The sequence below is a fragment of the Alexandromys fortis genome, unplaced genomic scaffold (assembly GCF_014885135.2).
Source record: "Alexandromys fortis isolate MF-2015 unplaced genomic scaffold, M_Fortis_MF-2015_v1.1 scaffold_223, whole genome shotgun sequence".
In the NCBI taxonomy this organism is placed as follows: domain Eukaryota; kingdom Metazoa; phylum Chordata; class Mammalia; order Rodentia; family Cricetidae; genus Alexandromys; species Alexandromys fortis.
In genome coordinates, this window is record NW_026068095.1 from 981874 (window position 1) to 1005400 (window position 23527).

Below are 23527 nucleotides of genomic sequence, written 5' to 3' on the forward strand. Positions count from 1 at the left end.
AAGTGAGCCTAACACAAATGACGCATTTGAATTGCTGTGGGTGTTGAGTGACATTAACAGTGCTGGGTCATATAGCTGCTTGATGCTTGTTGACTGCCTCCTGCCCTTTGATCTCATGCTGAGCCAGCTGCCCGGCCACCAGAGAACTGGATCAGTTTTAACACATTTCCACTGGCGGTTTGTCTAAAATGGTCTTGAGTGCATCCATGTAACTGGAGCAAAGGAACTCAAAAGATAGAAATACTGACTTCTATAGTGAAACCCAAAGGCATCAATGTTCTCTGTTAACTACAAGGGTGTGAATCCTTCACGTTCCTAAAATAGTGTTCAAGGCCTTTTACCTCCCCCTGCACTTTGTTTTGAGGGGGGACCCACCTCTGATGTATTTACATGAACTGCCTTGCAACCTGATATTTTTCACCTGTCTGAGGACAGCCTCTGCTGTTCATTAATCAATCACCGAAGCTGAGCTGAAAACATTACTCTGAGGGGCTGTTGAAAGAAACGTGCTGTAATGGTAGAGACTATGGCTCATTTTTGTAGGGCAGTTTAGTGTAGAAGCAACATCATCATTTATGAAAATGAATGGCCGTCTTCTCCTTTCTGGACAAGGTCTACTGGGATCACTGTTTCTTTAGAGATCTGAAGTTAGGTAAAGTTCATTGTGTTTGGTTGCAAAAATTTTGGTATAAAGCTGTGGGCAGACTTTTTCACTGGGTCCACCAGTCAGCTCTGTCCCACCTGCTGGCTCCCAAATAACCACACAGATAATATAATTAATTATTATTAATTATAAATTATAAATGCTTAGGCTTGTTGCTAAGTAGCTCTTATGACTTAAATTAACCTGTGTTTTTTAATCTATGCTCTATCAGGTGGTGACACCTTTTTTCAGCATGGCACACGTTGCCTCTGGCTCGTGAGACTCCAGACTCCGCTCTTCTTCCCAGCATCCTCTCAGGTTGGCTCTCCCACCTAACTTCTTCCTGCCTAGCTACTGGACAGTCAGCCTTTTGCTAAACCAATCAGAAGGTGCCTTAGCAAAGATACATCTTCAGAGTATACAAGAAGGTTATTCCACAACATGAAGCAGAATCAGGTTACCTCAGGAAAAAAAAAAACTTACGAAAGAGTATAAAAATTTTCAAATTAGCATAGAGTGTTCATCATTTGATTAATCAGGACTTCCAAAGGCAGAGGGACAAAGCAGGGGCAAACTTTCCTGGCATTTTCTTTGTGGAGGGTATAGGAAGTAGAGCATGGGCCTAGCAAGATGCTGATATTCTAATCTTCAGGCACTGGACTATGTTAGGTGACAAGGAAAGGAGATTGACAGTTATGAAGGGAATTCCAGTTTCTAATTGCTGGGGAGATTGGGAAAGTGCTTGCTTTGCCTTGCAAGAATGAGAACCGGAGTTTATGAGATGATCAGTGGTGGAATTCACAAGCTTGACGGTCTTAGTGCAATCTTTAGAACCTATGGTGATAAGAGAGACCAGTCCTGGAAGTTAACCTTTGACCTCAACTCACTAAGCATGTCATTGGAGGGAGGTGCACAAGTACACACTTGCTGTACACATGAGCACAACAAACCAAACCAAACTTGCTGGACATATGCATCTCTAAGTCCAATACTGGGGAGGTGGTGACAGGCAGATCCCGGGAGCTTGCTGGCCAGCCAGCTTAATTGAACTGGTAAGTTTCAGGTCCAGTGAGAGACCCTGTCTCCTCACATAGGGTGGAGAGTAATTGAGGAAGCCACCATTGTTGACTTCTTGACTGAAAAAGTATATGAACATGCATACACTCACAGGGATACACACACACACACACACACACACACACACACGAGAGAACTAATTAGTAGAATAATTTGGATTTTCCAGGTAGACCAATAAAATAACAAGAGCCCTTAACACAGTGATTCTCAACCTTCCTAATGTTGTAACCCTTTAATACAGTCCTTCATGTTGTGATGACCCCAACCACAAATATACTTTCATTGCTACTCATAATTATAATTTTGCTACTGTTATAAATCATAATGCTAATATCTGTGTCTTCTGAAGGTCGTAGGCGACCCCGTGGATAGATAATTCAGTCCCCAGAGGGGCTGAGATCCAGAGGTTGAGAACCACTGCCTTCAAAGAAATGAATAAAAGAGAAGCCTGGACCTAGAGTTAAAGGCAGAACATGGCACTGTCCTCTGAATGAGCAGTAAGTACTCTCAACCACTGCTAAATTTTATTCTTGTCATCTGTTGTCAACATTTGTAATAACAGTAACAGCTAATTTTATTTACTTATTTTTAGACAGGGTTTCTCTGTGTATCTCTGGTTGTCCTGGAAATCACTCTGTAGTCCAGGCAGGGCTTGAACTCAGAGATCTACCGGTTTCTCTCTCCTGCGTGCTGGGATTACAGGCCTGTGCCATCATTGCCCAATTTAACAGTTAATATTTAGTAAGAATGCATTCTTGTGATTTTGCTTATCATTTTGTGTGTCATCCATTTAATCCTCTCATATTTATTACTCTATTTATTAGATGAGGTTTGGAGGCCTACGCAAATCGTTAAAGCTGAGATTTTTCGTTCTCATCTTCATGACTTTCCAGAGTATGTATCATCAAGTCCTTTCAGCTCTCTCTCTGTACTGTGTCCTGGGTTTGTCCCTTTCTTTCCATGTCCATTGCCACGGTATCAGTCTTATCTCTTTTTGACTTATGCCTGAGTTGTTGCTATAGTCCAACATGGCGTCCCTTTCTTCATAATTCCCTTTAGGTTCTCTAATATGCTTTGGTCAGACTAAGGTGACTCAGATTCTGCTTTTACCCAGCCATCTCGACATCCACACTTTTAAGATGGAGACACTCAAATGTCCCTAGAAATCATCTTTGGATAGTGTGACAATAGAACTATTTTCTACAGAAATTAAAAAACAGTATATTAAGAGGAGAAGGAGAAAAAAATGTTATAATACATGTTGAAGTTGCAGGACAAGATACATGATTGAAAATAAAAATGACTGTAGTCCATAAATGTTTAGCTCAAAGTTGCTTTGCTTCAGTCTCAGGAAGTTAATGTTAGTAATAGGACCGTCTCAAAGAAGCAGCACCATTTGAGAGACAAAGTTTTGCATACATAATAAGTTCCTTGGGGCTGAAGAGATGGCTCAGCAATTAAGAGCCCTGGTTGCACTTGCAGAGGATCCAGGCTCAGTTCCCAGCACCCACAAGGAGGCCCACAATCATCCGTAATTCTAGTTCCAGGGGATCTGATGCCCTCTTCTGATCTATGGGTACACCAGCCATGTAGGTGGTGCACACTTAGACATGCCGGCAGGCACTCTCACACATTAAAAAATCCTTAAAAGACAAATTACTTAGTGTTTTACACATGTTTGCAAACTTTATTATGAATATTATAACAACAAATGACCATGTTAAATAATTAAATGAAGAGCAAAATACCATGAAAGGAATGCTAATAATGTATGCTGATAGGTGGTGATAGTAATCATTTCTAATGCCGACATTTATGAATCCATGACACTTGAATGTATATATTTGTCAATTTTGCATCAATAAAGTTGGAGGAGGGGATAGAAAACACACCACTAAAAGATGTAACAATGAAGATGTTTTCTCTTTTTTTCTCAAGTAACCATTGAATGAGGTGATCCCCGTCCCCATCTTGAAACAGAATCTTGATTTGTAGCTCAGGTTGGCCTCAACCTTATTACAACTCTCTTGCCTCGGTCTACTGAGCGCTGAGCGTATAGATAAAGGCCACAGAGCAGCTGAGAAAGTGCTGGAAGCCAGACTAATATATGAGTGCTTGTCCAATGAGTCTCCAGATGAGGCAAACGTCCACGGGGACAGTCTCACTCGGCCAGAGCCAGTGGACTTTGGGACAGCACAGAATACTGTTGGGACCATGTGGCCTGCATGCTCTTGTCTCTTGTAATGCTGGTGATTTTGGGGGTGGTTTTAGTGTCATTTTGTCAATTATGCACGGCAGAGACTTGATCATTCCTGGAGACCCAATTTTTTTTTTCTCAGATATTTTCCCCTAACATTCTTTGGGAGCCGATGCGTCTCAGGTTTCTTGTCTGGGGATGCCAGCTGTCTCTGCAGACCCCGGGAGCTGTTCTGATTAAGTGCTGACAGGATTGGAGGCGGATCACCCCTATTTCTGTCAATATGTTGTGAATGGTATTGTTGTTCTTGAGAGTGTGTGTCTGTGTCAATCAATCATCTTTTAGTTTTGTAAAGACAGGATGGACCTGGCTTGATACTTGGCCAAGCTAGCAAAATGATGTAAAAGTAAGGAAAATTAGTTGACATATTTGTTCTTTTAGGAGGTTAAAGTTTGGAGGATGGAAAAACGTGCTTGTTTTTGATGTATAAGTAAAGATGGCTAGAGCTTCCGGGGGCCGTCACTTGTGTGAAACTCATCTGGTGATTGGACACTTCATTTCTTCATGCCCACGCCCCTTTCCCAATTCAGGACCTGAACCCAGGCTGTGGCTAGACTGAGGCGAAAAAGATTTTTACTTGGCTCTCTGCTCTTTCCTGTTCTAGAGATAGCCGCTTCTTTTCGCGCAGTGCCAGCCTCTTTCCAGAGACACGATGGTGAAGGTCAGAGTGAAAGGATTTGGCCATATTGGAAGCCTGGTTACCAGGGCTGCCTTCACTTCTGGCAAAGTGGATGTTGTTGCCATCAATGACCCTTTCATTGACCTCAACTACATGGTCTACATGTTCCAGTATGACTCCACCCATGGCAAGTTCAAAGGCACAGTTAAGGCTGAGAATGGGAAGCTTGTCATTAATGGGAAGGCCATCACCATCTTCCAGGAGCGAGATCCCGCCAACATCAAATGGGGGGATGCCGGCGCTGAGTATGTTGTGGAGTCTACCGGTGTCTTCACCACCATGGAGAAGGCTGGGGCCCACTTGAAGGGTGGGGCCAAGAGGGTCATCATCTCCGCCCCTTCTGCCGATGCCCCCATGTTTGTGATGAGTGTGAACCATGACAAATATGACAATTCCCTCAAGATTGTCAGCAACGCTTCCTGCACCACCAACTGCTTAGCCCCCTTGGCCAAGGTCATCCATGACAACTTTGGCATCGTGGAAGGACTCATGACCACAGTCCATGCCATCACGGCCACCCAGAAGACTGTGGATGGCCCCTCTGGGAAGCTGTGGCGAGACGGCCGTGGCGCTGCCCAGAACATCATCCCTGCGTCCACTGGCGCTGCCAAGGCTGTGGGCAAAGTCATCCCAGAGCTGAACGGGAAGCTCACGGGCATGGCCTTCCGCGTTCCTACCCCCAATGTGTCCATCGTCGATCTGACATGCCGCCTGGAGAAAGCTGCCAAGTATGACGACATCAAGAAGGTGGTGAAGCAGGCATCCGAGGGCCCACTAAAGGGCATCCTGGGCTACACTGAGGACCAGGTCGTCTCCTGTGACTTTAACAGTGACTCCCACTCTTCCACCTTCGATGCTGGGGCTGGCATTGCTCTCAATGACAACTTTGTAAAGCTCATTTCCTGGTACGACAATGAATTCGGCTACAGCAACAGAGTGGTGGACCTCTTGGCCTACATGGCCTCCAAGGAGTAAGAAGCCCGCCCTGGACCACCCATCCCAGCAAGGACACAGCAAGAGAGAGGTCCTCAGATGCTGAGCAGTCCCTGTCCTAACTAACCCTTGACACTGAGCATCTCCCTCACAGTTTCCATCCCAGACCCCCAGAATAGCAGGAGGGGGCTTGGGGAGCCCTACTCTCTTGAATACCATCAATAAAGTTCATTGCACCCCTCAAAAAAAAAAGATTTTTACTTTCTTCTTTACACTGTGTATAATTTTCTTTCTACAATGTATGTGTATAGTTTTATAATGAAAATCAACTTATCTATATAGTTTTACGATAAAAACTTCCTATCATTTCCAGCTTCGTATTCTTTGGCTGGGTCCTAATGTAATCTAGCTCACAACCATTTTTCAGACTGTTGAGTGTTCGGTTTCAACACATGTTCCCTCCGTGTCTCTGACGGTACTTGTTTTCTCTTCCTGGAATGAGCTTCCTCATTCTCTTTACCCCAGTTCAGTCTGAGGGTCACCATCTAGGTCGGTTCCATAGGCGGCTTTCCTTAGGCGGAAGGAACCAGAATGTGGTGGTTACCACATTTGGTGCTGTACTTGGTACAGGATTTAAAGCTCACAGTAACTCAGAGAGCCCGGTGCTAACTACCTTCTCCACTTCCCCCAAGTCACCCTGGAATTTGTAGCTGGCTGCTTCCCCTCCTCCAGCCTCTGCTGCTTCCATTTGAGTTTCAAGAAGTGTATCCTAAGAGAAGCAATGCTGCTGCTGTGTTATGTGGAACTCACAGTCTGGATTTTATCTTCTCAGCAAATGGTCTCATGGGGAAACTTGAGTTTTAACACCACCTTCTGATTTATCACTTACGCGTCCTCGAAGAAGCTCCTTAGTTTGCCCAGTCTTAGGGTCTTCCACTGTAAAATCAGCAACCCGGAGTAGTGACACGGGCCTGTGATCCCAGTGTTTGGGGGAGCGCAAACGGGATGATTACAAGTTCGAGGCCAGCCTAGGTTACTTGAGTCTGAGGCTAACCTGGGCTACAAAGCCAGAACTCTTCCCATAAATAAACAAAATAAAAATACACAGGAGCCGGGCAGTGGTGGCACACACCTTTTAATCCCAGCATAGGCAGGTAGATCTCTGTGAGTTTGAGGCCAGCCTGGTCTACAAGAGCTAGTCCCAAGACAGGCTCCAAAGCTCCAGAGAAACCCTGTCTCAAAAAACTGAAAAAAAAAAAAAAAACCAAGGAAATAAAATAACACTCAAGTCTTATGGCTGTTATAAGGGTTGACAAGCCAGTGTAAGCCAGGTGTGGTGGCACACACCTGGAGTTCCAGTACTTGGGAGGTGAGATCATAAACACAGAGGGGGAAAAAGATTTTTCTGCACTTTATATAAATACATATGATGTTAAAAAATGTATTTATTTTTATTGTTTTATTCCACTTGCCAGAAATGCCTTTGACAAGAACCCCAAATCTGGATTGTACATAATACTGAAAATAAAGTTTGGGAGGCCAGTCCTGGTGACTCACGTTTGTAATCCCAACACACTGAAGACAGAGATAGCAGTATCAATGAATTCCAGGCCAGTTTGGGCTATAGAGTGAGAGTCTGTCTCAAAGACAACACAAAACAAAAAACAACCCCCAAAACCATGACTGGTGAGGTGGCTCAGCAGGTAAAGGTGTTTGCACCAAGCTTGATGACCCGAATTTGACCAATATTTCCCACACTGTGGACGACAAGTGATTTTGGCAAGTTGTTCTCTAACCTTTACCATGACACACTTCTGTTATATAAATAAATGTAAAAGCAAACAAACACACGTACACAACCCCACAGGAGCAAGGACGTTCTGTAGGCTGTCGGATCGTTATGACTTCGCAGGGCTGAAATGTTCCACACCTATATTTTAGTGGCGCGTAACCTGTTTTTTCTCAGGCTTTTTGTAAGGATGGTACCTCATTCTTTTCATTCTTTTCTATTTCTCACTCACTGAAATCTCGTCACTGTAAGACTTTCTGTGAAACCACCACCTGGCAGCTCCTTATTAACCACACAGCTCGGTGGTCTTTACAGAGGCCATCTTCACGAAGGGACAGTTGCACTGGGCTTTGTTTGTTGCCTGACACAGGCTCTCCCTTTGAAGCACAGGCTGGCTTCTGACTCTCGACCTTTTGGCCAGTGTCTTAAAAAAAGAAGTGTTTTATTGTGTGTGATGAGTGTGCACAAACATGCCGGGTGTGGAGACCAGAAGATAGAGGGAAATCAGAAGCCCCCTCTTTCCTTGTGGGTCCCAGGTTAGAACTCAGGTCAACAGTTTTTTTTTTCTCCTACTGAGCGGTCATGCTGCTGCAGCCGCAGCTTCCTGGGTGCCAGAATCACCTGTGTACCACACACTGGCCAGGCCAGAACATTAGGAGAAGGACCCCTCCCCACCAAAAGATGGGGCTCCTTTATGAAGCTCAAGCTGGTTAAAACTCTGAAAATCCACCTGTTTTGACTTATGTTTTTAAACAGGTATAGGCCATAGCTTTCCATATTTAATTCCAACTGAACATTCTGGTGCTCCTATTTTATGCTAAGAACGGCACGAAACAGGCATGTACAGAGGTGAGATGTTTATGTTATCAGACTGGAAGATTTTGGAGCCCCTCTTTTGCTGGTACCCTAAGAGTTGGAGTTCTTTGTCGGCCTTTGGGGAATCCAGCACTAACTGAGTCCTCTATGTGCTGGGCATTGTTTTAGTTTAAGCTTGTTAACTCTTTCTGGGATTTTATTGGGAATTGTTTTAATTCCCAATAAAATCCCAAGGTTGCTTTGGAGAAGAGCTGATATCTTCACTATACTTTTAAAAATACTACTGTACTGGTTCTTCCAATCAGGTTAAATAGTTTTCATGAAAATCTTATAATTTGAGCTGACAGCTTATAGACTTTTTTTCTCCACATTTTGTTAACTTATGCTTTAAAAGTTCATATTCTTTGCTGGACATTGTGGCCCATGCTTACAGTTTCATCCACGTGGAGGCTTGGGAGTTCAAGGTCATTTTCAGTTTGAAGTTAGTCTCTGATTTCAATACAACAACAACCAAGAGGTTAATGTTCTTCGGTGCAGCTGTAAGGCACTAAAAATGTTTTCATGCTTCTTCTCTCTCTCTGTGTGTGTGTGCGCACGCGCACGTGTGTGTGTGTGTGTGTGTGTGTGTGTGTACGCACATGTGTGTTCAATGAGGGAAGAGAGATGGAGAAATGTACTCTTCAGTAAAGTAAATTTGCTCAATGGTTTTTCTTTACCCTGCTGGTCTAGTGTTTATCCTAACATTCAAGTGCTTCTATTCCGTACCTCTGAATATCTTTAACTTGACCTCATATCTAATTGCTAAAACCCAAGTCTCTTACTATGGGGGAGGTTCTACTCCTTTGTCACCTGAACACGCATTATTCATTTCATTTCCAGTTCCACTGTCAGGAAAGCCATGGTGGCTCATACCTATAATCCAGTGCTTAGGCAGCTGAGGCAGGAGGATGGCTTTAGTCTGAGACCAAACTGGACTATACAGTGAGTTCCATATCAGCCTGGGATACAGAGGGAGAACCTGTCTTAGAAAGTAATAAATAAATAATCTTTTCACTGTCTTTTTTTTTTTTTTAAAAAAAGATCACAAACTACCCCTAATTCTTTAAGTGTGAACTGTTCCTGAGATGCCTCCCCCTAAAAAAAGTCACAGCTGGACATGGTGGTATACCCTTCTAATCCTAACACTGCGGAGGCAGAGGCAGGTAGATCTCTTTGAGTTCAGGGCCAGCCTGGTTGACAGAGTGAATTCTAGGAACATAGTGAGTCCCTGTCTCTGTCCCACCCTCCCAGATACCTTTACATATCTCAACTCTTTTTTTCCTCTAGGCTCTTTTTTTCCACTTATTATTATGAATATGATTATTATTTAAGACAGGGTACTAAAATGTTGGCATGGCTGGCCTGGAACTCCATATGTAGACCAGGCTGGACTTGAACTCAGATCTGCTGGTCTCTTCTAGTCGAGTGTGAGATTAAAGTCCTGCACCCCCACGTCAGGCTTTATTTTTATTTTTCAGAAATGACCTCATTACGTAGTCTAGGTTGCCTCCACTTTCTGACCTTCGAACCCTTTGTTTTAACCGCTATCATATTCCACTTAATCATTAATTCAGCCTTTACTTAGCTTTAATCCACGTCTTATCTCCTGGTTACGTCATATCCAGAGATGATGCCCCCAGCATGGCTCTCACAGCACCACACATAGGGAAAGCACTATAATTTAATTGCATGAGTGAAGCAAGAGGCAGTAACTTTGGCGATGTGACAGTCACAGCAGAGTTATAGGAGCTTTGGCATGTACCATCCAGTTCTTCTGACTCTTTAACCAGGGGAGAGCCACACCGCGCCTCTGTTCCTTCCTTCCAATAAACCTTCCAAAAACCTTCTGGCTACCAGGGCTGAGGATGCAGAACCTCTTCAACTACTCCAGACTCTAAACACTGGCTTTTAGGTGGTTAACGTGTCGGCTCAGTGAAGCTGCAGTACCACGTCCTGCCACCAGATGACAGAGCTGCCGGACACGCCCCCTCTCCTCAAGCCTGCCAGAGGTCAAAGGCACTCACCCCCTCCTCTAAACTGTGTGGACAGCTTCAAGTCTGTTGCTGCTCTCGCCTCCAAAAGGGCTCCCTTTCTTCCCTTGGAAGATGAACTCCAAGTACCCAAAGGCACACTCCATAATGGTTACCTTAAGTCATTAATGATTGCCAGTCCTAACGGACGCACCTTTGTTGCAGGGTTTAAAAGCAGAAGAGTTCTAACAGAACGGTATAATCTTTCTAATCCACTTTAGACCGCTCCTTAGTTCTTTTGCCAATTAAAAAAGCCCCCCTAGGCAGTGCCCACATCGATGTACCTCAACATACTGCCTTGAGAAGGGCTAGAGTCCCTGCTTCAGCAACCGCAAAAGGCATGTTTGGAGGGGTAAATTCTTCTTACTTAGAACTCTGGCCCACGGGACCGTCCACTCGAAGTGTGCTTTTTCATCATTAATCTCATCTTCGTTATGTGATAGCCACGTGAGGCTTCCTTAGAAGCAGCAGCGTCATGCGCAAATGCGAAAAGAACACGGGAATAAAGCTTCGATTGTCTGAGTCAGCGGCTGAGAGTCCTGGGTTGTCGCCACCTCAGGTCTCCAGTTTTCCGAAGTATGTAGTGTTTCAAAACAAAGCTACTTTGAAGAGGGGGGAAACCACGAGAGACTTGGGAGTGAAGCCAGCTAGGTCTCGCATCTCTGAGAGAAAGTGAACTCTGCTGTGACTTAAATAAAGATGATGGTGTACTACCGATATAGGAAATAGTTTATGTGTATGGGGGGGGGGGTTGCCTGCACGCGTGTCCGTGCACCAAGTGCCCGCTCGGTGTCCGTGGAGGGCCAGTAGAGGGCATCGCATCCCCTGGAACTGGAGTCACAGATGGTTGTGTGCTGCCACGTGGGCGCTAGCAACGAGAAGTCACCTTTCAAGATTTTATTGCATTTTATTAATTTTGGGGTAGGGTGGGCTGGGGTGGCATAAGTGTTCTGAGGTCACCCTTCAAAGGCGCTTCTGTCCACGCGTTGAGCCATCTCGAGGGCCCGCAGAAAAGATTTACCGTAAAAAAAAAAAAAAAAAAAAGGCAGTCGTGTAGGGCCTTCCCTTTCAAGGACGAAGGCGTAGGCGAATGTCTGCCAGCACGTGTGCGTGCAATTTTCCTTAAAGTACCTGCGACTTCCCTCTCAAGAGAAGAGCCCTGGACTTTGGATTCCAGAACCTTCTTACCAAGCGACGGCCCCAGACTCGGATCACCATGATTTCGTTGCACGAGCGTGGGGGGGTTTAGGGAGCGACCCCCGCGCGAGCGGGCGGGCGGACTGCGGACCCGCGCTCGAGGGCCGCGAACCCGGAGCGACGAGAAGCGCGCACGCGCGCGCGCAGCAAGCAGCCGAGACCGCGGGCGAACGACCAGCGCGCGCCGCCGGGCTCTGCCTCGGAGCGGACCGTCGGTCGCTCGGTCGGTCGGGAACGTGACCCGCGCCCTCCGCCCGGAGCCTCCCGAGCGGCCGCCTCGCGGGGACGAGCGCTGAGGGGCGGGCGATGCGCGGCCCCGCCCGGCGCCCCCGCCCCCCGCCCTGCCCTCGCCTGTCTCCTCCTTTCCCCCCCGGGCTCCGCTGAGTTCATTCACTGGGATTGGTTTCAAGTGACGCCATCTCTTTATTTTTAAACCAATGACCTCATCCGCGCTTGAAGTTTCCTGACCAGCGACTCTTTCTCTCTCCCCAACCCCCACCCTGTCCCCCCTCCCCCGTCCCCTCCTGCGGGTATCACCGTTTGGGGGGGCTTCCATCCCATTTTCCACCATTTATTCTCCCCCTCTCCGCTTTTTCCCGCGCGGACCCCCAACTTTACCTCCTCAACTCCTTCATCCCTGTCGACATTTTTTTTCCCCCCTTTCCCTTCTTCTCTCCTTTTCGGGGGGCGGTGGAAGAGAAAGTGAAGAAAAGTTGCAAACGCCCGGGCTCTCGCTAAGCTCTCCGCCCACCCCTCAGAGTGGAAGCCGCGGCGGCGAGGAGGACGCGCGAGTGAGTGAGCGAGGAGCGAGCGACGGCCGGGCGGGCGACGCGGTGACAAACGCTCGCTGCCCTCCGAGCGAGCCTGGAGCCTGGCGGCCCCTCAAGTAAGTGTGCGCGGCGGGCCGCGGGCTGGCGGGGGAGACGCGTCCGCACCTCCTGCCGGCTGCTCCCCGCGGCCCGAAGCCCCGAGCCTTGGCGGCGGCGGCGGCGGCGACGAGGGGTGTGTAGGCCGCGCTGGGGGGTCGGGCCGAGCCGCGCGCCGGGACGCACGGGCGCTCGGGGTCCCCCGCACCCCAGCCTGGGCGAGCCGGGTCGGGTCGAGCTGCCGGGCGCGGGGCACGGGCACCTGGGCGGGCGAAGCTGCTCACTTCCAGACTGTTACACAACACGCCTGCCAAGTGGGGCCCCGGCCTGACTGTTTCCAGGATCCTAGATTCACCTTGGGTGGAGGCGGCCAGGCCACCTGGGGAGTGACGGTGGCGCTTCCTCAAACTCACCCCCCCCCCATAAAAACCCACCCCCCAAATCTCAAGTTTCATTCTGGGACTCCCGTCGTCGTGCTGGGGGGAAACGGTGGTGCAGCGGTGACTTCTTTATTTACAGTAGCTGTAAAATGTGGGACAATAATAACAGTAATAATAAAAAAAGAAAACAAAAAACGGGGAGACAACGGACGGTCTGTGGATCGTGTCGTTTCACGTAAGAAAAATCACTCTGGGGGACGTGTATGCAAACTTTTTAAGAGCGGGTGCTGGCTTCGTTTCCTACAGAAAGCTGATAATAAACTCGGGGAAAGTACAAGGAGATCTTAAAATGAATGGCTACTGCCGAATTCGAAAGAACGTTCTTAAGCGTCTGATGCAAAGCTCCTTGGTGTTTTGAAGTCCTGGGTGTCTCAGATTGTTGGGAGAACGCACACCTCTAATCAGCCCGTGATTAGAGAGGAAAAACCTGTTGCATAATCGCATTTGCTGTGGGGTTGGCTGTGCCTTCCCCTGGAACCAAGAGGGAGTGAGTTGAGATGAGAGTTTTAAAACCTCGGAAGTTTTTATTTACCCAGTGCTGTGGCTGCCACTTTGCTTTAAAAGATTGTAAGTAAATACTGTACTCTTAGAACGGAATCAAACCTATCAAACCTGTTTTGAAAATGATCAGGTATGTTTCTTGTCTGTGTGTGTGTGTGTGTGTGTGCTCGCGCGTGCGTGAGCGTGTATGCATGTGTGCGTTTGTAAGTGTAATTTGCCATCCATAAAAGATTTTCTAACCATTTGGGAAATAGACTGTCGGGAAAAAGTATCCTGAGCCACTTTGTGGCTCAGGCAGTTGACAACTGCTTCCTCAAAAGACCTACACCTTTTCATCTCCCTTGCGAAGAGACTTTTAATGGTAAAATTTCAAGAGAAGAATTTTTAAAAGCCTAACAGTTAAGCTAATTGCTTTTTAAATTACTTGACAATCACATATATTGCTAAGCACAGTTTGGGAGGCTGTAATTAAGATTTGTAAAATTCTGTATTTGGTGAAGGCCAGCAACGTGGAGAAGTACATTGAAAACTGAAGTATTTGTGGCTCTGTGTGTTTTAGTGAAACTGTGATTAGGCACTGCAAAAGGGTTTTGTCTGTGTTTTAAGAATAATTTATTGTGTTTGAAGATGATGCGGGAAGTTGCTATTTTCTGTTAACATTTACCATCTCGTACCAATTCAGGCTGATTAACTGCAATTTGAATTAGTTTTTAGGTGCAGTAATTGTGTTTATCAGAGTTCCACAAGGAGAGAAAATTAGAAGTAACTTTAGAGTTTTAGTAATTAGTGAATAAGTTGATGTTTAGTAAGTATAAAGTGTTGGTAATGATATTTATAGTTTTTCTGTTTTGTCTTGTTTTAATCTCTGGTATGTCAGCAACTCAAATGAAATACGTGACTTAAAAATGTGTTGATTTTTTACTTCAGTGTTTCAGATGGTAAATTATAATAGGGCCAGGAACAGAGGTGCACAGTCTCCCCGCTCCCCTACTCTGTTCAGTTTGGAAGCTCTTGTCCTTTGGTTAAGGTTGATGAATGTAATTGAGTACCTATAAAATTTAAATGTTAACATGAAATTAACTAGAGAACCCCCTGGTCTGTTTGGTCAAAGATTTATTTATAGTGATTGAGAAGGGGGCAAAAAGGAAGAGCCTTGTAACCTCTTCCCCACCCCCTTATTCCACATTAAAAATTTATTTCTGGAATGGAAAAGAGGAGGCTGAGGCCAGCAGGTTCAGAGCAGGTACGGACTAGAGCCATGTGAGGCCCTAAACCCACGTTCCCCCCACCTTAGAAAAAAAAAAAGTAGGTGGGCTTTGGCTAGAGTTAAGAGAAGGGCAGGAATGATGTTAGGGTTTTAAAATATGGTTTTTTTCTATACCTGCCTGAACTAGGAAATTGAATTTCATAGGATTTTCATTATATGGATTTTATGTATTGAAGAAGCCAGTTTATATAAATATTCATTGTTAAGCCTTTTCTATTTTCAATCAATCATAAAGCCCTGCCAAATATAACTTGTTATAATTTAGCAGTGTATTTTATCCTGGAGTCTCATGTGTTCCTGGAATTTCCAACAGACAGTTTTCTGTTGTGTCTTACCTGGATCGACTTCAGTGCTGTTTAAATGCTTTGAGTTCTCAAACAGAAGATACCATGACTTGAAGTAGATTAATATAGGGAAATCTCACCTGGATTAAAATCCCCCCAAAAGATAACCAAGGGTTATAGAAAACGAGTTTTATGACATATTTCAACAGATTGAACATGGTAAAAGGGCGTCATAGGAAACACACTTGGTGCTTTGCTGGCTCTACAGCGGTAACTGCATCAGATGTAGCAGTGAGACTGATAATCTGCCATCATAAAAGAAAAATTTTACTAGTGTTGGCTTAAGCAAAATCATAAGTAAATCTTGCCCCAAAGTGACATGTATTTCAAAGCCAGACGTCATTTCCCCCTGATGACTTGTGTAATCTGTTATTTTTATACATTTCTTTCATTCACACAGATAGATGGTTGGCCCTGTGAAGGGAGGGAGGGTCGTGAAGGCTGGCGGAAGGTAAAGAAGCAGGGTTACACTTTAGAAGAGGGTCATTCTCTTACACAGACTGATGGAGATAGGAGGGTAGAAATTTAATCAAATGTATGACCGGAGAAAACAAGAGGGTTCAAAAGAAGAATCTGCGGCAGATTACTGAGGACAGGCACACACAAAAATAAAAGCTTGCCAGGGTTTGACCAGCATAGGAGGAAATGGGATACATCTTGGCATGAGAGGAAAGAGGCATAAGTGGAAAAATACCCCTTGATACTTCAACAAGAAGAAGAGAATAATAAAATGTCACCTTTCCTGATTGGTATTAGTTAGTTACGTAGGTCTCATGTTATCACAAAGTCAGGTTTTTTTGTTACATTAAAAAAATACAATCTAGGGGTGAGGGAATAGATTATTATGATTACACAGCTCTATGAAAACATAAAACTTAATTCCCAGAGATACATTTAAAGTAGAAGGACCCACTACAGTTTTATGGCCCATTTTGAACTGAGAGAGATAAATCATAAAATGTTGACGGTTATTAAGTGAATTTCCAAATAAACTTACATGCAAATTTATTAAAAGCATGCTATTTACTTTGTTTAGTCATTTAATTTTGAGGCAGCTTTGTAGCTATGGCTGGCCTGGAATTCACTGTTTAGATCTGGCTGACCTCACACTCAGAGACATCTGTCAGCCTCTGCCTCCAGAGTGCTGGATTTAAAGGTGTGCACTGCTGTGTCCCTGCATAAGACACCCTATTTACATGGATACCGAGGTCTTTTCCCTTAAGGAGAGAAAGGTTATAAGAATGCTAAGGTGCACTGTGCATGCGCGCACACACACGTGTTCATGCATGCAGAGGGAAAATGTTCTCAGACAGTTGGTAAAGACCACATTCACTGTGTAAGGAGAAAAGAGATTGGAAGGTTCAGAGATAATAGAATTTGATCAGAGATAATAGAATTTGACGCTGATGTTAACAGGTGGCCGTGTGTGTACTGTGTGCTCAGGAAGGGAATAGAGGGATTGAGGACTAACTGTTCATCATCTGCTTATTCAGCAAATTTATGACTGAATTCTGTGAACTGAAAATAAGGCTTTGCCCTTGTGAAACTTATGTCTGATAGAGGAAGACAGTAGGTCAGCAGTAAATCCTTCCAGGTGCCTGGCAATAAAACAAAGATTAAGGAAGTCCCTAGTTACTCTTCTGTTACCCTTTTAATCAATTAGTTTATTTATTCAGACTGGTTCCCTGTGTCGATAACCTTGAACTTCTGATCTTTCCACCCCCACCTCCCAAGAGCTGGGATTACAGGCCTTCACTACCCCTCCCTCCCTGGGTGGTGCTAGGCTGCAAACAAGCTAGGCAAACACTCCACCAATTGAGGTGTATGTTTATCTCGTCCACAGTTATTTTGAGTAATTTATTTTGATTATGATATTATAATGATTTTTTGAGAGGTTCTCGTATAGCTTAGGGTGGTCTAAAACTCAGTATGAAGCTGAGGATGGCCTTGAACTTGTGATCCTGCTGCCTGTACCTTTGAAGTACTGGGATTACAGGTGTTGTCCCCACAGGTTTCCTTCCCCCCTCTTTTAAAAAAGATAATGTCAAAATGCTATAGCCCAGGCTAGCTTGAAGCTCAATATGTAACCCAGGCTGGTCTTGAAGCTGGCTTTGAACTCACGGCAATTCTCCCCCAGCCTCTGGCATACTGGGATCATAGGCACAAGCCCACCACATCACTCACTGCATTTTGCCTAAGCATTCGATAAGAAACATATTGCATCTCCTTTCCCACTTTTTTACAACTTTAAAATTTGGGTAAAGAATTGAAATTGAGATAAAGAATTGAAATAAAGATTATAACATATCCCTCTCTTTTTAAAAGAAAGTTTATTTTTATGTGTATGTGTGTGCATTTGTGTGAATGTTCGCTGTGTATACAGGTGGCTGAAGAGGCCAGAAGAGGGCCTTAGGTTCCCAGGAGCTGGAGTTCGGAGTTGGAGTTACATTGGGGGGAGGGGGACTGTAAGCCGTGAGCCATGGGTGCTGGGAACTGATCTCCAGTCCCCTGCAAGAGCAGAACGTACCCTTAATTATGGAACCATATCTCTAGCTCTCCGTAAAGTGTTTCTACTGTGTATCTCTCTGAAGAAGAATATGTTTCAAAAGTTACTCTGTGTGTACTTAACCAGTGTTTCTCAATGTCATGTTCGGGCACATTATAGATAAGTGTTTGAAAGAAACTTTTATGGCAAGAAGGGAAAAATTTGTATTTTAGACCGGTTCTCATTGTGTCATTTTGGCTGGTCTGATCTGGAACTTGCTATGTAATCCAGGCTGTTCTCAAACTTTCAGCTGTCCTCTGGCCCCTGCCTCTCTACTGCTGGGCTTGTAGGTATAAGCCGCCACACTAGGCAAGTGTTTCTTTGATTTTTCTCTTGAACTACTTCAGTTAGAAAAGATTTGTGGATATAAATGCTGGGGATCTGTAGTTTGTGTGAGCAAAGTTAACCTGAGATAGCCTACTGGGTAAAGGCATGGTGGTTCCAAATACATGTAAACCTGGCAACCTGAGTTAGCTAGATCCCCAGAGCCCACGAAAAGGAGGGAGCCCACTCCACAAAGTTGTCCCCTGATCTCCATGCACACCATGACATGCATGCCTGAACTCTGCGCGCGCACACACACACACCAGTTAAAACAACTAACCTGACTTGCTGCCTTGAAAATATTTGCCTAGTATCTCTGTATGATAGTGGTAGTTGATTGGTACAGTTTATAGGAAAAAGGTTCACCATATATGTTTTGAAAAAGCAAGGTAATTAATTTTAAATAGCTCCACTTCCCCCTTTAACATTTATGAGGGATACATGTCGAGAGATACATGCTACTTGTCTACATTATTTATCTATTTTTGTATCAGGCTTTCTTTTGGGCCACCAACCAGCTCCCAGTCATGGTACAGAGACTTAATATTAGTTCTGAATGCTGGGCCTTATCTTATGCTTGCCCCACTAGCTCGTAACTGAATTTAACCTGTTTCTTGTCCTCTACATTTTGCCTCAGGCTCGCCCTTCCTTCCTTCCTTCCTTCCTTCCTTCCTTCCTTCCTTCCTTCCTTCCTTCCTTCCTTCCTTCCTTTCTTTCTTTCTTGTCCTACTTTTCTGCTTCTTCTGTGTCTGTCTGGCTGATGGCTGCCTGGCTAGCCCTTGGCACCTCCCACTCTTCTCCCGCGTTCTATTTATTTCTTTCTCCTATTTATTCCCTCTGCCCACCAGCCCCGCCTATCCCTCTGCTGCCTAGCTATTCTGTTCAGCTTATTAGACCAATCAGGTGCCTTAGGCAGGCAAGGTAAAACAAATGTAACACATTTGTTAAAGAAATGCAGCACAGCTTTGCATAGAGTGATGTCCCGCATCATGTTTTGTTCTGTATCTTCAGTCCTGGGCATTGAGCCTGGGTCATCTCGCATACCAGGGAAGCGCTCTACCAACTGAGCAACATTCCAGGCCTTGTGTGTATTAGTCTTTTTAAATAGAGAACTCACAGCCCAGGATAGTACCTAGCACTGTACTCTTTATAAACACTTGCTCACTCCATTGAAATTTTGCCTTGTTGCTGACCTGACTTCCTCCTTTCTGAAATGGCGAGTGGTGGATTCTTGTCACCTTTCAGTTCTTGTCACCTTCCGTCTCACCGAGCAGCCGAGTCCTCTAGTCTCTCCTCAGAATGTTCGTGTGTATGTCACATGGTGACCTAGTTTATAGTGTGCGATTCTTGTTTTTGTGACTTGGTTGGTGGAAGAGCACACTCAGGAAGATAGTTCTTAGCTTTGTGAACTGTATATGATCTATGAAACATGGACACGGTATGGTTTCCTTTTCCGTCTTAGCTAGCTCTAGTTAAAAATGTTGATTCATTTAAAAAACAGCTGGTAAGACTGCTACATTGATACACAAATCAACCAAGATCAAAGACTTTTTGAGATATTTAGGAAACTTGGCCCTAGAATTCTATATGGTATCATTATGTTAAACTATGGTCAGTTAAAGATAAATCTAGAAGTATATGCATGATTCTTGTTTTGAAAATTTCAGGATAGGCACAACTGCAAGTATGGATAAATGAAACAATTTAATATTGTTGAAACTTGGTAATGTGTGGTTTGGAGTTTATTCTTTTCCATCTATTTGCATGTATTGGAAATACACATAATAATGTGTTGAAGTATATATTACCAATTATCACTGCGGAGACTAAAATATAATAAAATTAAATGTTTTGGGCCATACTTGAGAATCCCAGGTATGGACTGACCATTATCCATCATCTTGGCCAATATTTAATAAAACTTGCTTCAAATTGGGCTCAAAACAAACAAAAAAAGATGTTTTAGCATTTGAAATAATTGGAAAATGGGGAAATTTTTATAGAAAGTTAAGCGTGCTTAAAATTCTACTTTGGCATCTTGCAGGAATATCTTATAGTTTATGGTATGTGATTGACATATTGTGATTTTTTTATTAGGAATTTTCTATTTTGTAGATGAGGAAACTAAGGCCTTGGAGACAGACTCCGAGTACTCTAGTGAAATCATAAAGTAAGAAGTATTGCTAGAATTGGAGTTAATATTCTGATATTTTGTATATGTATAAATACAAAGACGATTTTTTTTCTGGAGTATTATAATTTATTTTATTTGTTTGTTTTGTTTTACATCCCAGCTTTAGCCTTCCCTCCCTCCTTTCCTTCCACCCCCTTCCTCCCTTCTGCCCCGCCCCCCTCAACCCACCCTTCCTCTGTATTTGCTCAGAAAGGGGTGGGTCTCCAGTGGGCTTCAGCACAGCATGGCCTGTCAAGCTGCCATACGACTAAGCACCTCCCCCTGTGTTCAGGCTGGACAAGGCAATCCAGCATGAGGAATAGGTTCCCAAGAGCCAGTCAAAGCACAGGGGACAGACAGCCCTGCTCCCGTTGCTGGGAATCCCACATATAGACCAAGACCAAGCTACACAACTGTCACATATATGCAAGGGACTTAGGTTGGTCCCATGCAGGCTCCCTGTTGTTGGTTCAGACTCTGTGAGTTCCTATGAGCTGGGGTAGTGGTTTCGGTGGGTTTTTCTGCAATATTCCCGACGCCCTCTGGCACCTACAATCCCTCCTCCCTCTCATTGGCAGTATTCCCCTAGTAGGGCCCAGCATTGGGCCATGGGTCTCTGAATCTGCCTCCATCAGTGACTGAGTGAAGGCTCTTCAATGACAATTGTGGTAGTCACCAATCCTATCACAGGGGATGGCCAGTTCAGGCTGTGCTTCCACTGCTGCCGGGAGTCTCAGCTGAGGCCATCCTTGTAGACTTGGGAGGTTTCCCTTGCCTCAGGCTTATACACAACTCTGCAGAGCCCTCTTTCAAGTCACCTCACTCAGCACTGCCCCCCTCCAGGCTCCTCATTCCAATCCTTCATGTTCCCATGCCCACCCTCCCTAGTCCAACTAGCGAATCTCCTCTATTTCCCCTTCCCAGGGAGATCCATGCGTCCCCCATTGGGCCTGCCTTGTTACCTAGCCTCTCTGGGTCTGTGGATTGTAGCATGGTTATCCAATACTTTACAGTTAATATCCCCTTATAAATGACCATGTTTTTAAAAATCTGATCTTTGTCACGGAATATTAGTTTAACTATGTAAAGGTGTATTACATTTGTTTATGCTGCATTTGTTTAATTATGTAAAGGTGTGTTGCTTTTGTTTCTACTGCATGTTTAATTATGTAAAGATGTGTTGCTGTTTTACTTTGCCTGCCTAAGGTACCTGAATGGCCAGTAGCTAGGCAGTAGAGGGATAGGCGGTGCTGGTGGGTAGAGGGAATAAATAGGAGGAGAAATCTAGGCTGGAGGGGAGAACGAGAGGGAAATGCTAGGCAGCCACTAGCCAGACAGACAGAGTAGAACATACAGAGTGAAAGAGAGATCAAAAGTCCTGAGGCAAAATGTAGATGGAGAAGCAGGTTGATTTAAGTTATAGTGGGACAAACATGAGATAAGGCATTAATATAAGCATTTATAACTGATATTAAGTCTCTGTGTCATGGTTTAGGAGTTGGTTGGTTGCCCAAAAGAAAGCTTATTACATATTTTTTTTCCCCCAAAACAGCATTTCTCTGCTTGGTTGTCCTGGAACTCGCTTTGTAGACTAGGCTGGCCTCAGACTCAACAGAGATTCTTCTGCCTCTGCTTCCTGAGTGCTGGGATCAAAGGCGTGTGCTACCACTGCCCAGCACAAAGACTGTTTTAAAGACAGGGGTCTGCTTGGTGGTGCAGGCTGGCCTCGAGCCTGTGACTGACTGCTGCTTGTTTCTCTTGTGTGTTGGGATTATAGGTGCATGTGCCTCCATGCCCAACTCAGTACTCTGTTGTTTTCTTTTTGGGGAGGGGCAGTATGGTGCTATAAACCAGTGTTTTTCAGACATATTAGTCTTAAGACACTTTTATACTCTTAAAAATTGAGTACTACTAGTATCTTTTGTGAACTATGATAGGAAATTAAAATATTTAAAATATTTATTTACTTAATACTAACGGTTAACATTAAAATGATGTGAAAACTAAATTTTGTTTCTAAATCTAGTGGAAAATGTAGTATTATTTTTCATTTTGCTATTTAATGTACTGACTGACAGAATAGAATATAGAATGGCTCAGTTTGTATAACTATAACTTCTGAATTCAGTATCTGACCTGCTGTTTTAGTTAAGAGTATAAAGACAATCAGGCTACACTCAAATACACAGTTGAAAAAGATGGAATGTTTGTCTTTTTAATAAATATGGATATTAAAGATTAGCTGAATTGTTGAATCTGAGATGACATGGATTTTTTTGTATTCTGTAATATTAAATATCTATTAGTTGAGCTTGTGATTCTGGAGAATTTTTGATCGCTGTCTCATTTTGTAATATGCATGGTCATTTGGAAGGTAACGATTGCTGAATTTTACTGACTGGTCACTCAGAATTCACATTCGATTATACAGTATTAAACAAGCTCCACTCCTCAATATGAAATCGGAAGGAGTTGGAATCTTGGTAGTGAATTTATTTCCCAGAATTCTGAACTTTATTATTGGCTATCAGTATTGTCGATTTTGGAGAGGCTTCACTTCATTCATTTTGGAAAAAAATGAATTACTCCAGTTGTCTGCAAGTTACCCTTTTAAATCAGAATGGAATTCTTTGAGAAACACTCAAAGCTCACTTTCCCAAGTGTTTTCCCTGAAGACAGCATTGTACTTAGGTGTGCAGTGGAAGTGCTCTGTGTTCTCATTTCAGTACACAAAACTTTAAGGTGCACTGTGCCCGTATATGCCCTTACACATGTCCATACTCATTTTATGTGCATTGTTGTTTCTGCCTGTATGTATGTCTGAGTGAGGGCGTCAGATCTTGGAGTTAGAGACAGTTGTTAGCTGCCACGTGGAAGCTGGGAATGGAACCTGGGTCTTCTGGAAGAGCAGTCAGTGCTCTTAACCACTGAACTGTCTCTCCAGCCCTATACTTATTTTTTATCCATATTTAAATTAGTATTTCTCTTGAGTGACAGGAGGGTGGAGAGGATCACATCCTTTAGTGTTTCTTGTTCTGTTCAACTGAGAGGGAGGCTGTTGATTTTAATTTTCCCAAGAACCCTGAGGGATAACTGAAAACAGACATTACAAAGAGGAAATTATGAGCTAAGAGTGGATATTCATATTTCTTACTTACTCTGCTCTACTCCTGGGTCGTGGTCAGAGAATGGACTATGTATTGAAGGAAAGGGCTAGCGGAAGACTGCAGGGTATACAGGGTACTGGATTGGGACACAACAGTACAGGAATGGGTGTAACGAGAGTCAGAGATAAACATCAAAACAGGTTAAAAGTTGACTGACTAGTCTTAATTTCTTACCAGTACTCAAATTCTGTCATATCCCATGTATTCAGTTGTTGAAATAGGAGCGGCAGGGCTGCGTCCCCGGCACCCGGCCGCCCACATGGCTACTTTATGCCCGAAATAATTACACGGAAACTGAATTCTATTAAACACTGCCTGGCCCAGCTGGTTCCAGCTTCTTATTGACTAGCTCTTACATATTGTTCTAACCCATTTCTAATATTCTGTGTAGCCCATGAGCTGGCTTACCAGAGAGGATCTTAACCTGCGTCTGTCTGGAG

At 44.2% G+C, this 23527-nt stretch overlaps 2 protein-coding genes across 2 annotated transcripts in view; both read left to right on the forward strand.

The window, feature by feature from the left end:
- Positions 1-4614: 4614 nt before the first annotated feature.
- LOC126489157 (glyceraldehyde-3-phosphate dehydrogenase-like) lies at positions 4615-5646 on the forward strand. The gene has a single exon (XM_050123222.1). The coding sequence runs from the start codon at positions 4630-4632 to the stop codon at positions 5629-5631; it is 1002 nt and encodes a 333-aa protein (XP_049979179.1). The 5' UTR covers positions 4615-4629; the 3' UTR covers positions 5632-5646.
- A 6337-nt stretch (positions 5647-11983) lies between these two features.
- The window catches only part of Dusp16 (dual specificity phosphatase 16), an 89795-nt gene continuing 78251 nt past the window's right edge, over positions 11984-23527 (forward strand). The window contains exon 1 of the mRNA XM_050123219.1: positions 11984-12346. The gene's annotated coding sequence lies outside the window, so the exon portion shown is untranslated. The remainder of the gene's footprint in view (positions 12347-23527) is intronic.

Excerpts from the sequence above, each read along its gene's own strand:
- LOC126489157 (XM_050123222.1), top strand. The coding sequence starts at position 4,630 with ATGGTGAAGGTCAGAGTGAAAGGATTTGGCCATATTGGAAGCCTGGTT.